The sequence below is a fragment of the Pelodiscus sinensis genome, chromosome 3, assembly GCF_049634645.1.
Source record: "Pelodiscus sinensis isolate JC-2024 chromosome 3, ASM4963464v1, whole genome shotgun sequence".
NCBI classification, from domain to species: Eukaryota; Metazoa; Chordata; order Testudines; family Trionychidae; genus Pelodiscus; species Pelodiscus sinensis.
In genome coordinates, this window is record NC_134713.1 from 172,484,274 (window position 1) to 172,500,996 (window position 16,723).

The 16,723-nt window shown below is 37.5% G+C and overlaps 1 protein-coding gene across 14 annotated transcripts in view; it reads right to left on the reverse strand.

Moving 5' to 3' along the window:
• Positions 1–16,723, reverse strand: part of NRXN1 (neurexin 1) — a 1,137,502-nt gene that overhangs the window by 542,922 nt on the left and 577,857 nt on the right. For all 14 annotated transcript variants that reach the window (XM_075925469.1, XM_075925468.1, XM_075925459.1 and 11 more), the window contains 3 exons: positions 10,590–10,712; positions 6,169–6,550; positions 5,571–5,761 (listed from right to left, as the gene is read on the reverse strand). In XM_075925469.1, the coding sequence (XP_075781584.1) occupies positions 5,571–5,761; positions 6,169–6,550; positions 10,590–10,712 (696 nt within the window). The remainder of the gene's footprint in view (positions 1–5,570; positions 5,762–6,168; positions 6,551–10,589; positions 10,713–16,723) is intronic.

A 16,723-nucleotide genomic window follows, 5' to 3' on the forward strand; every position in this document is an offset into this window, starting at 1 on the left:
TGCAGTAGCATGGGCAGTTGTGAGTAGTGCCATGGGACTGCTGCCCAGAGTACATACCAACAAGATTCAGATGGGTTTGTATTTGTGGTGGCCAGCCTGCATTGCTACCTTCCACTGCCTGTTCTGCCATAGCTACACTATTTTCGGTTTGCTATTTTGATCTAAGTCAGTGTTTCTCAACTTTTTTTTTTATAAAGTACACCCTTAAAAATTATAAGTACCCCAGTACCTACAGTTTTCAGACATACAATTTTTTTTCTACCATTACAACACATTTATTTAAACCATTTTAATCCTAGCCGGGCGGGCGATGAAATTTTTGGGTGTAAAAAGTACAAAAATAATAAAGCACTGTAAAACTTAAAACAAAAATTCAGTTTTCTCCAAATTTCAGTTGTGTTGACATACCCCTCAGACTTCTCTTGAGTTCCCCTAATGATACTCATATCATTGGTTGAGAAACACTGATCTAAGTAACACAGATAGATGTACATAAACCAGCTGAAAAAGTGTAGCTGGAGCCATCATAAATGGTAAAGACCACTGTTTCACTAACAGAGACCTTGTGAGAAGGAGAAATACATAGTGTGGAAAAAGTTAATACAGGACTTATTATAAAACAATAAGAACAAATATTGTAGAAAATTGAAATCACTTCATGTTCAGTTTCCACTCCTGGAACAAGACACTTCTCCATTAACAAGCTGGTTTAGTTTAGCCTTGCAAAATTGTATCCCCTCTCTACACTCATCCAGCATGAGTAACATATTTTGACAGACAAGGAAAATATTATTAGATTTTCATTATCACCAATCATCATGGTAAAAGGCAGGTGAGTTGTTCTGAACATATATGGGCTAGTAAATCTTCATAGCAAGTCTGAAAGAACGTTTTCTTTGGTAAGTAGGGACATTGAGCCAAATGTACATATCTTTGAAATCACTGGAGTTATATCAGTGGTGAATTTGACCAGTTTTTTTTTTCAGACGTTTCAGTCTCTAGCCTGTTCAAGATTTGTTAAAGAGGCAGAAGAAAAGCAAATGAAAACCGGAACATGGCAAGATCATACGAAGGGACAGAGGAGAGAGTGTCAGCAAGGATGGAGGCAGGAAGTAACCAAGGTAGCCACTAGCTACCTTTGAGGCTACACAAGTAGCTCAGGTGGATGCAGTTCAATGTCAAATCTATCTAAACTGGAACAAAATATTTCAACATTTCTTGAATCAAAATTTCACTCTGTGAAAAAATATTTCAACTCTTTGTACAGTTAAATCAATGGAACTACTGATCCGAGTCATGTTAAACATTTGCATAAGTGTTTGCAGGATCAGTGCACAATACAACAGAGGATTGCTACTGTCATTTAAAATAAAGAATGATATGGAAGAATAATTCAAAGAGAATAAAAGAAGGAATAGAAAATGCCAGTGAAATGTAACTGGGCTTTTCCATTACACAATGCCCAGTTCCCATATGACCAGTTAAAATTAATAACTTTATGAAACTTTATATTTCCTATTATATGATCTAGTTATATTGATGAAACACACACAGTACTTTTGGCAAGAAAATATCTGTATTATAATAACAAAAAATGTAGATGACATTATCTACGTGTTTTGTTAGTCTGTAAAGTGCTATCAGACTATTTGTTGTTTTTTAAGTTTATCCTGTACAGACTAACTCGGCTACCCCCATGAAGCTTCTGTATTATAATAGAAAGCCTGTTTGAGCAAGTCATTTACTTTATCATGAGGATTATTCTATTTTTACCCAAAGAATTTTTGCTCCATGACAAATTACAGAAAACTTCCACTAGAAAGTTAGTATTTAATATAATTAAATTCCCTGGTTTAAAATGCTGACACACGTTTATATTCCTTAATAGTTGTGCACTGAAATTCTGCAGCTTCAGGGTTACCAAATCCATAAGCAATGGTTGGGTTTGCATGCAGAGAGAATATTATGGAATTTTGAATATGAAGAAAACAAAGGAATGTTGGATTTTATAGTCTATCCTAGCTGCCAGCAGGATTTATATTTCCATGAATATACCAAGTAGCATATTTTGTGACATAATAGTGCCCTCTAGTGTCTCATTAAGCATAGTATCTTTAACTCAACTTATTTTTGTAAAATATAAAAAAAACACTATATCTGAACAATATTAAAATGTATCTGCTGTGCATAGTATAAGTTAAAAAAATGTTTAACTTCTCTTAACCACTCATGACAGGATGAATATTCCAAGTTGGATCTTTCCTTTCCAGCTTCCAGCTCATCTGAAGAAATGGGTTTTGCCCACAAAAACTCCTGATACAATATATATTTTTGTTAGTCTCGTAGGGTATGTCTACACTACCCCGCTAGTTCAAACTAGCGGGGTAATGTAGGCATACCGCAATTGCAAATGAAGCCCGGGATTTGAATTTCCCAGGCTTCATTTGCATAAGCGGGGCGCCGCCATTTTTAAATCCCCGCTCGTTCGAACCCCGTGCCGCGCGGCTACACGCGGCATGAACTAGGTAGTTCGAACTAGACTTCCTAGTTCGAACTACCGTTACTCCTCGTGTAGACATACCCTAAGGTGCCATTGAACTACTCATTGCTTTTCAAGTTGCATTTTTTAATATACTGTCAAAATCTGATTTTGTAGTCACATGTGTATTCTCGCTCTCTCTCTCACACACTCACACGGGATGTGAACAGTTAATTGGTTAACAAGTCCAGGTGATGCTTCAGCCCAGTCATGGCTGGCACCCCCATTTAAGCGGTTAACCCACTAAACATAACGTTTCACCAGTTAACTGATTAAACAGGATTTGACATTCCTAACATTCATATGCACACACACATACTTGCAGAGCCAGTACAGCTCTGAAAAAAGCTGGATTTTTTTCTGCCTCATTCTTCAACAATAACTTTGACAATCAGATTCTGATGCTTGAATTATAATTGTCCATAATTAGAGCAAAGATATAGAAAGCAGAAAGAACACTATTTGATTTTCAAATGCCACAATGAAGCTGCAGCACAAGTAATTAGAAAATCTTGATTAGACTTGTAAAACAAAGCATTTCTGATAAAGAAGACACTAGTCGGAAAGCAAGAAACTTCAAGATACCATTTTTGTAGGCTCTTTTCTGATCTTAGTAGCAATTTAAGGTGTCACAAACATGTGAAATATAAAATCCACAGTAATTACCAAGGTCTGCTCATTATCTTTAACTCAGAAGGTGGTTAAAAGAAAATTCAATGAGCTCAAGATGGAATATTAATATCAAATGTGAATTTCCTGCATTTTGCTAATTAGTATCATAACCTGAATGTTCTGAAATGTAGATTTTTCATCTTTATGTATTATTTTTGTATTTCCTTTAATAAGATATGTTTATATAAAAAGTTATAAAATACAGAATATTGTACCATGAACTCAGAATGAATTTTCTTGGTTATACATACCATGTAAGACTGAGGGGGGATATGATAGAGGTATATAAAATCATGAGTTGTGTGGAGAGGGTGAATAAAGAAAAGTTATTTATTAGTTCCCATAATAGAAGAACTAGAGGACACCAAATGAAATTAATGGGTAGCAGGTTTAAAACTAATAAAAGAAAGTTCTTCTTCACACAGCGTGTAGTCAGCATGTGGAACTCCTTGCCAGAGGAGGCTGTGAAGGCTAGGACTATAACAGAGTTTAAAGAGAAGCTAGATAATTTCATGGAGGTTATGTCCATAAAAGGCTATTAGCCAGGGGATAGAAATGGTGTCCCTGGCCTCTGTTTGTCAGAGGCTGGAGAGGGATGGCAGAAGACAAATCGCTTGATCATTGTCTTTGGTCCACCCTCTCTAGGGCACCTGGTGTTGGCCACTGTCGGCAGACAGGCTACTGGGCTAGATGGACCTTTGGTCTGACCCAGTACAGCCTTATGTTCTAATATGAGAATTAAAATGTATGTATTTACACTGTCTTTCAAATACATATTGTGTTTCACAGACCCTAATTGATTCCTTAAGAGCCATTCTTGCTAATCAAATTACTATTCAGTTCTTTCCCTCTCACAAACTTTGATTGATAAGATTAGATGGAGACAGAGATAGAGATAGAGATAGAGATACCCACACAAACATGCACATATATTTAATGTACCAGGCATCTGATATTTTATTACTTTTATGTGAGAATTGGCACAAAAATGTGCACTTTTTTGCAAGATATTACATCAAATTATAAGAAAGCATGTGACTGAATAGAGCACTCAAGATAATATTACTTTCCTACCTTACAAGCACCAATAAATAGACTTCATACTAAATACTAAATAGCAGACTTCAGGTCAGAATTGCTCCCAAACAAGAAGTAAGGACTGAAGAGTTATATAGCTGTGCTCTCTGGGAATGTTTATGGCATCTAGTCTATCTTACACTTTGTGGAAAGTACTTGTAGAACTCAATAATGACAACCTTTCTCTAGGCATTCTAAACCAAATTTGGAATTACAGCACGGATGTGAATCTCAATTGAATTAAATAGGATACTGGAGTAATTTCTATAAAGTTATTTAATTGCTGTCAACCTGGGCTTGAATAAAGATACTAACTAGTTAAAACACTACAAAGCCAGTTTTCCCAGCCTTTGACAGTCACATTTTTACATCAAAAGCTATGAATGAGCCTACTTAGCTCATTAGCTTCATTAACACAGGTTCTATAATTGACAGCTTCTGCTATTATATATATCTAGAATTCTGTTATTTCCAGTCCAACTCACCTGATGAAAGTGAGTTTTACCTGTGAAAGCACATGATCTTATATATTTGGTAGTCTCTTAAAGTGCCACAGGACTATTCATTATTTTTAATTCCTATAGACACTTAAGCTACGTCTAAACTACATCCCTCTGTCAGCAGACGGATATAAATGAAGCACTTTGAAAGTGTAAATGAAGTGGGGATTTAAATATCCCACGCTTCATTTGCATAATCATGTAATGGTGCTATTTCTAAAAAGCACTATTTCGAAATTGAAACCACAGTCTAGACACAGTTCTTTCGAAAATGGGGTGCTTTTTTGAAAGATCCTGTACCAGGATCTTGAAACCGCATCTAGACAGTGGTTTCAATTTCAAAATAGCGCTTTTTCAAATGAAGCGTGGGATATTTAAATCCCAGCTTCATTTGCATTTTCGAAGTGCTTCATTTACATCCCTCTGCTGACAGAGGGGTGTAGTCTAGACATAGCTTTACTGCTTTCATCCTTATTAACTGCATTGGAATATTTTTCATAGGGTCCTAAAGCCTTGTGTTCCTATCACTCCCTTGTTTTTCTGCCTAGTGTAAATTTGCTTTCTTTTCTCTACATTTTTGGTTTTTCATAACCATACAGAATTACTAAATTGAGAGTGTAAGAATAATCCACATGGGCATATTAATTATTATCAGTTATAGTACCATATACTTATAACTATGTAGCACCATAAACTTAAATTACTCTTGATAAATATAACTGCCCCAGCCATCCATCAATAAAGTATCCCACTACCTATTACACCAGAATTACTGAACTTACTTTTGAGGTCTAAGTTTCTGGCTCCTGCTGTGCTTTGTGTTGTGATTTTGGTGTCAATCTTTACTGTATGAAGATTATTGGTATCCCTCGAGATCATCACATTGTGCCACTGATTGTCATTCAGAGGTTTATTAGAACTTCCTTTGATGAGATTTGCACCATTTCCCAAATCAAACACATAGTGTAAATACCTGGAAAAATAATATTTAAAAAAAGTTAGCTTTTCTTGCATACCTGAGAAGGTACAAATTAAGGCACCCTATATTTTGTTTCCTGGCTCTTTTCAGTGTTACTTGCAAGCAAAGAGAATAATCCCAAATGTCAGGGGCTGGATTCAACTACTGCTAAACCAGAAGAGTTCATTAGCATTATTATATTTCTTTGTTCTAAACAAACCATATTATTATTTGCTTCTCAGATTTAACTTAGTTTCGGCCTTTAAAAAAATCAAATTCAAAGGATGTTTACCAATGACATTCTAAGAGGTTATGAAGGTCAAGATTTCCAACCTAAACCTCCCCATGCTTTTTACATGTCTAAAGAAGGTAAAAAAAACCCTGCAAACTATTTTGCTTATGGCAATCAGTTGTGTACATACCCCTTAACTAATTCAACTACGATGAAATCATTTCCATCTCCACTGTTATAGAGTATCAGTCCATCCAGGGATGTTGTTTTGAACTGGAAAAAAAGGTGCATAGATGTGTAGGCTTGTAGCGTAGCCAGTGCAACATAGCTTGCTTTTGTTTTAAAGGTGACAGGATCTGCTATGATATTCCTGAATCCAAATCTGGCGTTTAGCTCACAGTAATCGATGTCTCCATTTTTACATAGGTCAATGTATGCCATGCCGTTAAATGTGAGACTCTGCAGATGGCCAATGAAATTAGAAGGAACGGAGGACAAGTAGCGACGTTCTGTTATTATCCCTGTCTCTATGTTATGGAATTCCAGTCTTGTATGATCACCAGCCATTTGACCTTAAAATGACAATAATAAACAATGTGAGGGTCTGAAATAAATGTTCGTGAAGTGGTTGCAAAACTTGCAGCATCATTATATTTTAAAAACACAGACCAAGTTCTGGCTCCAAACATGACATTGTCTAAACTAATCCATGGCCTGTTAAAGTCACTGGGAATTTTTCCATTGCTTAAATAGCTTTATGATCAGGCCTCAGTGTGCACCCCAAACGTGCACATTATGGCCGGGTCTACCCTGCCAATGGACCTTGGTATAATTACTTAACTGAGTGATGTGAAAAATCCTTACCCCTTAGGTCACAGTTATATCAAACTAATCCAGTGTAGACAGTGCTATGTCAACAGGAACAGCGTGGCCAGGGAAATTAGTGGAAGAGGGAGGCTGGCGCTGGCAGCAGGGGTGGCTCCCCACACTTAACAGCAAGCAAAGTGACTTGGATGCAGCCTGCTCCACTGCATTGGCTCTCAGCTGAGTTGCTCCACTTCCCACCACTGGTGAGTGAGGGGAGCAGTTCCACCCCTTCCCTGAGTAATGCAGCTGGGGCTACGTTGCTCCTCTTCCCAATGCCAGTGAGTACAGGTGTAGGCCTAATCCCAACTGTGGGCAACAGACCCTCCACTAATTACCCGGGCCCTCCTGGGCTGTGGGGGGGTCCTCCAAAGCAAAAGGTCTGGCATGGTTGCCCCAACCCTCCAATGGATGTGATGGCTCTGGTAATGTGATCACTGAACCCGGCTCTCTGAGGAAAAGGTGACAGAAACATTTTCAGATGTGACCTAAAATGGACTGATTTTAGGTCTTATCTCATTTGGTCAGCTGCAGTTTCATACCCTACATGATACACATATTACACTTGCTGCTTGTAAAAGAAATCTCCATAGGTGTCTGAAGGCAACTAGAATCTGTGATCCTATTAGCAAGCAATATGAAGTCAGATCTACACTTAAAAAGCTAACGATCCAATCAGCAGTCCAAATTTAGTGATGTATCTGGATTGCATGCCACTTGACGCATATTGTGCATATATTAAGAAGATAAATCTTTTTCCCTCCTCCCTCAAAAGTAACTCACTATTTTCACACAGCTATCCAAAAGTATTTTGGACCATCTTAGCAACATTCATAGATTTTTAAGGCGGCATCCTGTCCACATTGAAATCAATGGGAGTTTTGCCATTGTGTTCAGTGGTTCAAGGATTTCACCCAAAGATTTTTTTAAAAGCCACAAAGGATTATGATGATAAGGAGTCCTGTGGCACTTTAGAAACTATCAGATTTATTTGGGCATAAGCTTTTGGGGGCAAAACCAACATCCTCAGATGCAACTGACGAAGTGAGTTTTTGCCTATGAAAGCTTATGCTCAAATAAATCTGCTAGGCTTCAAGGTGCCACAGGACTGCTCACTGTTCTTGAGGCTGGATAGGGAATGAGGGGAGGCTCCCAAGCAACCATTTTAACTGGTTATCTGTTAACATCCCTAATATCCAGTCTTGTAGATTCTCCATCACGTCACATAATCAAACTATATTCCTTGATGAGTTGTTCCAGTGGCTAATTATCTACTTGGAATTTGTCTAGGTTCAATTTCTAGACAATAGATCTTGTTATGCCTTTGCCCCCTGGATTAAAGAGCCCTCTTTCATTCCAAGTGTGTGTGTGCTTACAGACCCTAAACAAATCACCTCTTAACTTTTACTTCAGTAAACTAAATTCACTAGGTTCCTTATATCTTATGCTGTAATTAATGTTTTTCAGCCTTCTAGTGGCTTCTGTGAACTGTTTGCAATTTTTCAACATTTTTTTAAATGTGCACACCAGATATGGATGCAAGTATTCTAGTAAAATAATAGTTGTTTGGGTCATACCACAAAGTGAACCAATTCACTTATCATAAAAAGTTTTACAGGGGGATGGGAAGGGTGTGTGGGAGAAGGTGGGATATTCTTATTACTCCCAGAATCCTGCTGTAAATATAGAGTCCATCTTGTTCTTTCACATCTAGTCATTGGATTACATTGCTTTATGTTAGTTTTCACAAGGAAATGGGCTAGACGATCCCTTTTTTGATTTAATCAAGGCTCAGAGTTTTTGTACATTTATAAGTGTTCCCCAGGTCAGTGATAGCAGTGGGGAATAGCTACCAATTGTGAAAGGATGGCTTTAACACCATACCTTCCTTGAATGTATATTGTCATGTTTTATCAAAGAGTTTGAAAAGCGGGTTTCATTAGATTTGTAGTGGAGCCCCAATTAGGGCGGGTAATATCTTTGGTGAAGCTCTTGTTTGCACCCTTTCAGGTGTGCACAGATGCACAACCCAAACCAGATTTAGAGCCTGCACCTTTTTACATATGTCAGCTTTGTGATGCACCTATGGTGATTAATTTAAAATCTTCATTTTTCATGTTCAGCCTTCCATCCTTATACTACAGTATGTGCAATTTTTAAGAAGGAAAGTTCTGCTTTTGGACCATATCCTACAGGTGTACATTTGCAATGGCGAGTACAGATAGCATACGATTCGACAGCCCTGAATACCCTCAACTTTAGAAAATACACAAGCTGTGTGATATGTAAAGGTTGCTCCACAATTCAGTAAACAGTTAATTCTTGGAGATGCTCCTATATTTAATCAAAATGTACACCAAGAGATCTTAAAAGAAATTGTTAAAACAAGATAAAAACTTATTTCCTTGTGCACATTACTGACTTCCCCCACTTCACTCAGCTTTGACACTGAAATTGAATTTTTCCAATAACTTTTTACTTATAATCAGGTTCAACTCTGACTCATGTGATTTCCTAGTATTGTAGGGGTTGGTTTACATTTAAACAAAAGAACTATAAACTTCTTAATAGATCATTTAAGCACAATTCATAAAAACAATCATTTTTTTGCTTTGTACAACTCTTTTCTTAAAAAGCCTTTGTTCTGGGTCAATGTTACTTGAGATTTTTCCTTTCAGTTTTAGTACCTCTGTCAAAAAACAGTCACACACACTGCACTGCAGACCTGCAATATATATTACTTGGCCCTCACAGAGAGTTGCTGGGCCCCCAGACCAATTGAGACTGGAGGAGGAGGCGGGGGTGAGCGTGAAGTCATTAGCTGTTCAAAGCACCTGCCAACTCCTTCCTCCCACCAGGTGCGCGTGATGCCAAGAGGGAGACACCAGCTGTTTTCAACAGAAAATGACTTTGTAACCTCCCCTGATTGTCCTCAGGCAGGAGAACATGCGAAGTCTCCTCCCCACACCAGGGATGCGTGGCATCTGGAGGAACGGCCAACTGTTCAAAATGGCTGGCGGTTCCCTCTAGATGCCATGCACACCTGGCAAGGTGGGGGTGCAGGGCGAGAGACTTTGCGCACTTCCCCACCTCAAAGCCCCTGCTGGCCTGGGGGCCATGGAGTGCCAGAAGTCTCCCTCTGCCAGGGGTGCGTGGTGCCTAAATCAAACTACCCTTTTCCCCCCATGCCCTGCCTCTTCTGCAGGCAGAGTTGGCTCACGCCCTTTCCACAATTCATAATTCCAGCCTCCTTTGACATGCCTTCTGTGACAAACTCTTCTGTCCATTTTCATTTAATCAAGAGTCTGTCTTTTTTTTTTTGCGCAAAAAATTAAAATAAATCCCAGAAATCAGGGCTCCTGACTCACTCCTCTCCCCAAATGTGTCAACTGCACCTAAGAGGTTAATACAACATTTTAAATTGGATATGAGTGGTGCAGAGGGCATTTTGATTGCCTTCTATCAAACATCTATTTAGGTCAACAGAAAAATTGTCATTGAATTCAGTGTGAGTTGATCAAGCCTTAAAAAATTAAAACTAGTGTAAATTGTGATGAGTTTCTGGTTATATCTTGTGATGGTCATTACCTGCTGCATAGTATACACTTTAAATCTTGTGCAATATGTATTTAAAGTCAGTGAAAACACTCCCATTAACTTTAATGGGCTTTGAGTAAGGGTCTTTCATTCTGCTATTTTTTTAAATGTTTTATTTCCCCAATAAGATGAAGTATAACTGCACACTACCTGTCATAGCTTGTTGGTCATCCACCATTAACTTTAAACTTTTTCCTCGACGAACCACACGTACTGTGTGCCACTCATTATCATTGAGGTTATAGCCAGCAAAAAGGGTTTCTGGACCTTTGCCTGTAGGATATGCCAAACAGTCATTATAGAATATTTAAATCAGTCAAACATGTGAGCCTCACAGAAAGAGAGAGAAAGAGAATAGCTGGACCAATGTTAAAATTCACTGAAAGTTATAACAAACAAGAAAAGTGGCAAGGCAAGTACATACAAATCTCAAAATACAGTACCAGTGCATTAGGACTTTTTTAGCATTATTTAATGTTAAAGCAAATATAGCAAACCAGTTTGTCATAAATAGGCACAGTCAATATGTATGTTCTGGTTAAATATATTTAAATATGTAAATAAATGTAAGTTTATACATACTGGTAGAGATCTGGATCTCAATCCTGTACTTAAGTAAATAGACCATCATGTCAATGGGATTACTGATGTAAGAGAGAATGTTAATCTAAACTGGGTTTACAATAAACTTAGCTAGTCCATTGGTTCCAAATATTCATATCTGTGACTGAATATTTTTAATCGTATCATTTCCCTTGTTTGCATCTGAGCAGTAAATGGATCTTTGAAAAGGTCTGTGTTATCACCTTTACTTCAATGTTGTCATTCAGTGCTTTTCATCCAAAGCACATCTTTCTTTTTCAAACTGGGACACCCTTCTTGTAAACTGCTATTTTTGTAAGCAACTTTGTAGATTGACTTTCACTGAAAAAACTGTAAGAATTATTCAGTTTTAAAAATCTATGTGCTTTGCATATAGACATGGCATTTGTATGGGATAATACATTTGCTACCACTGAGAACCATAAATAATGAACAATCAAGAAAATGCTTGCACAGTAGACTATTATGATCAGTGAATGTAGGCTTCAGATGGGGCAAGGTGAACAAAGATCATAGAGATTTTGGATCTCTTTCAAATGACCACTACATAGTAAGAGCCATGATTCTATAATACAGTGATAAGCATACTTTATTGAAGCAATATTGAGTGACTGAATTCTGAAAAAAAGGGCAAGTTGGAGAAAGGTTCCTCTCCATCAATAACCCATAACATTATCTATATTCATAATATAAGACCATTTCAAATTGCTACATACATGGAAAGTACATGGTGGCAGTGTCGTATGTATTAAGGAAGGAGTTAGAGAACAACTTACAGTGGAAGATCAGGCTAAATAAGGAGGAAGATCTTTTCTGTAGTTCTGGGAACTTTGAATTCTTGAGCACACAAAATGTATTGTGCATGCTACACAAAGTGTATACTTATATACATATAAAATGAGTTATTCCAGAAATTATTAATTTCCTGATGAATTGTATGACATAAACAAACACCACTCCCTTCATCTAATCCCATCATGTTTTATGTGCATGCATAATTTTGAGGCTATTAGCTGTCATTCCCTAGGAATGCAAATAGCCCTACCAATATTTGTCCTTAGCTACGAGTTTGGAATCAACCTAATCAGTAGTATGTCACTTGTGGATGGATATAAAACATTAAAAACTTAGAAATCATGTTAAAACATTTCAGAGGCATTTTAACTTCAAACTTCAATCATGACCACGGGGACTCCACATAGTCCCAAATCATGGCCATAGACAAGAACTACATCTAGTTTTGAAGTGTATAAAAAGATCACTTCAGTTTATATATGTCTTCATAACTACAGGTGATCAAAGAGGCACTTTAGAACTAAAAGGAGGAAAGTTCAAAAAAACAGGTGAATGTTGAAATAAGCAAAATCTGCATGTTACACATTTTCACAACAAAACTCTGCATTTGTTCATGCAAACAGGACAGTTGTGAATGCATAATGGAAAATAGGCAACTACATCTGCAACCACTACTGTGTGTGTGAGCACTAGTTTCCATGCAGAAATGTGGGATTTGCGAGTTCAAACAAATTTTGTTTGTTTCAGCTATTTGCTTCCCTAATGCTTTAAAGCTTTCAAAGTAGCTCTAGAATTCATTTGCAATCCATTTTGGAAAGAGTCCGTGCTGCTTTGTGTGAGGATTTAAAAGCTTTGTTTTCATATTTTTTGATACCTATACAGGAAAAACATTTTCAAATGAAAAGCCATCACCTAACAAGACTGTGGGGATCCCATGCTAGCTGCACTTTGGACAGCTACTATTTGCCACACTTCCCCTCGCCTATCTGGGGACTAAGTAGTGCAGAGGGCCTTTTGCCTCCCCCTCCACATCAAGCAGGAAAAAAGGTTAAAATATTTGAATCACTAAAGTAAAGAGGATAGTATAATGGACTATACATGGGCAGAGGGACAGCTCTCCAGCTGGTAACTTGAGCCTGTATGACTATTTCCCAAAGGCTGAAAACTGATGCTTGCTATAGAAGTTATTCTCTATTATTGATATTTTTTGTCATTTTCCCAATGGACAAAATCCACCCTGAATCTCTGCTTACATTTCCTAAATCTCATTCTGTGAAATGTGGAAAACCTTGGTTTGTAACTTTTCAGGAATTGTCCTGTGAGAACATTGGTTCTTCTTCAGCTGTTTGACATAAATTGTTTCTACATCTGGACACTGTACCTTATGCAGTTCATGCTTATATACTACTCTATTGTTTTCAGATCTGTATAACTGTAAATCTCAAATAGAGTTAAAATAATTGGGAATTGTTATTCTAACATATTAGTCACTAATGCAACTTTTACTTTGAATAAATCTCAAAAATAGACTAATAGACTAATTCCATAATTTTGTCATCCATAGCGTGTAACTGAAAATTATGGCTTTGTATCTCATGGAAGCTATATTTGCATATAAGAAGGCAGAATGAACGTGTTTGTTCATATATTAAATATAGATAATACACAATGAATTTTGCTGCCTCACTACACCCTGGTCATTAATTTCCTCTGCTGGGACTACTTCTGACGTTAAAAAAATCTGAGCAACTTCAAACCACCTTTTTAAGGAAACAACTTGCCAGAGAAATTCTGCCTCCCCCTGTCTTTCTAGTATGGCATTTCTCCTGCAAAATTAAAATGAGCTGGAGTCTCTGGATAGTCAAATATTCAATAAAAAGGCATCTTCAGAAGAGTGACTCTGTTATTTGTATAGCTGCGTGTTTATTGTTGACATCCCGAAGCATTTTTATAAGTATAAAGATGGTTCTTTTCACTCTCAGGCTATGTCTACACTCGCGGCTTCTTGCACGAGTAATATGCAAATGAGGCTAAGCGTGGAGTATCGCCGAGCCTCATTTACATACCTAATGAGCCACCATTTTTTTCAGAAGAGGCTCTTGCGCAAGAAGGAGTGTCTACACTGCCCCTTCTTGCACAAGAACAATCCTCTTGCGCAATGCCGTTCTTCCTGTCAAGTAATAGGTGTAACAGCATTGCGCAAGAGGGTTTTTCTTGCGCAAGGAGGGGCAGTGTAGATGCTCCTTCTTGCGCAAGAGCCTCTTCTGAAAAAAATGGTGGTTCATTAGGTATGCAAATGAAGCTCGGCGATATTCCACGCTTAGCCTCATTTGCATATTACTCGCGCAATAAGCCGCAAGTGTAGACATAGCCTCAGATTCTAGGGTTTTAAACTAACCCTAGAATCAGAAAGTCAATTGAGTTCCTTCTGACTCACTCATCACTGAACATTCTGCAGATGAGTCTTATTTAATGCTGTGAATGAAGAATGATCAGAAAAGGGAATATAACTCATGATCTCAGAACTGCATAAAGATTGCACCAGCAGAAACAAAAAACAGTAAACATGTATTTGACTATGTGAAGTAGGGAGGGCATTATTCTGACTTCAAATGGGGAGGAGGAGAGCTGATGTAAATTGTCAGCTCCATCCACTTGCAACTATGGTAATTTATATGAGGGCTTGCCCCACTGAGAAATGGTTGAGTGAGTGTCATTTTAATGTGCACTTTTCTAAGCAAAACCTACCCTTAAAAATGTCATGTCTAACAGTCAGGACTAAGAATGTAAACTTTATATCCAGCACTAAAATTAAACATAGTCTTAGAAGGTTCTGAAATATCAGAATTAAAAACCATGACATTGCTATGCATTTTTAAAATGTTTTTTAGATCATTCATAGAGGTATTTTCAATGTCTTTGTATATTTAGATTCTCTTTGCCCAAAACCTGTAAAATTTGACTCATAGGAAATTTGCTATATATGTGCAGGGGTAAAAAAAAAATTATTATTCTAGTTGGCCTTCTTAGTCTCTTAAATATTTTTCAAATAAATAATCTAATATATGCACCATAAGCAAAATACATGATCTTGCAGAGTAGTGTTTATAAGCACTTACTTTGTCGATATGAATATCTTTTTTCATAGCTCTGCCTCTTGTGAAAGTAATAGTTACTTCAGAGTCATCCTTTATTTCTAGACAGAAGGTGAGAAGTCTATAGATTTTTTTACACAAACTATGAAGTGTATTGTAACAGTGAGAGCCTGTGTTTTTAATACTTAATGTACCTGCTCAGTAGTGATTAGGTGAAAATAACATTCAAATACACTACATAAAACCTTTTCTGTGTACTAACATAAAACCTTTTCTAAAGCCTTATATCTGGACTACATCAATGAAAACAAAAGTGCCTTGAACCACAAAATTCTGATTTTGCTCCTGTTGGTGTATTGGACAACATGGAAAGGGATATAAATCAAATGATCAATTTTGCACCCGTATAAATCTGTAGACCTGTTTTCCATACCCCTTACTCATCTCACCAGCCTTAATAAAGCAATACTTACTGCAAAAGAAAGGACAGATTCTGACTCAGACAGGTCCCTCTCTGACATAAATGGAATTTTAAGTAAGTGCTAAGTAAAATGAGCCAAAACTTCAGTATTTTACTCTGAATGATTAAAGCCAGATGGTACCTGTCCAATGTGGGCGAGCTAAACCATAATTAAAAAATATCCTCTCTCTTGAGAAGGGACCAACTCCCTGCAGTATTTTCAGCAGTAACAAGAATTAATATAATGATCATTGATATCCCGCCCCCCCCACCTTTCCTTTAAGCTGCTACAACATCTGAAGTTTGCCCACCCGGCCCAGGTTCAGTGCTGTAGTAGGGGGTGAGACTGAGCAGACTGGGAGCAGGACAGAGGCAGGAATAGGATACATAGTCACTTCTCTGGTCCTGTAGACATTAGTTAAAAAATGTATCCAGTAGTGGTATTAGCTATTCTTTACAGATCTACTTGGGTTTGGGACCAGCCATGCAGGGGGCAGTCCTGGCAGAAATTTCCTCCCACAGGAGGGACGACTGCTACTAATGATAGTTGCCATTCTGGCAGATACACCATTTCTAGAGCTAAGTGGCTTCACTTATGATGGATGCACAAACAAAAAAGTAACCCTAAAAACTGAGGCCAGAGGAAGACAATACTAATAGAATTTCCCTGCCAATTTATCTGAGTGGTCTGTGTGTGTGTTATAGGTCCTTTTCTGTGCTGAATCCAAAGAGGACCAAAACTATTACAGCTACAGCTAGGGAGTCTTATCTTCAACTCAGATGGTCATGAGTTCATGCTTTCAGCTCTGGTTTAAGGTGGTCCAAATTATATTGTTTTAACATTTACATTTCTGTCGAATTATATTTAATTAGTATGTATATAGATGGCACCCTTCATCAGATTTCAAAAGACCAAATAACATGCTATTCCACTACCACTCTATCCTCATCCTCTACTGGTCCCATAGCAGAAACAAAATACAGGACTATGTAGCACTTTAAAGACTAACAAGATGGTTTATTAGATGATGAGCTTTCGTGGGCCAGACCCACTTCCTCAGATCAAATAATGGAAGAAAATAGTCACGCACTCACTCTTCTATTCTTCTATGGTTCCTTTCTGCTCTCTGTCTATATGTGGCTTGGTTTATTTGTCTTGCATAATGTACCCAGAACACTTAGTCAATAATATTTCAAGTCAATCATATAGTGAAGCTTAAAATCTCCTATAGAGCTGTGCAAAATCTTTAACACAAATACTTTTTCCATAAAAGAATGCATATTTGGGTCATCCAGAACAATTAGCAATTTTGGATACATTTTGTTGAGCT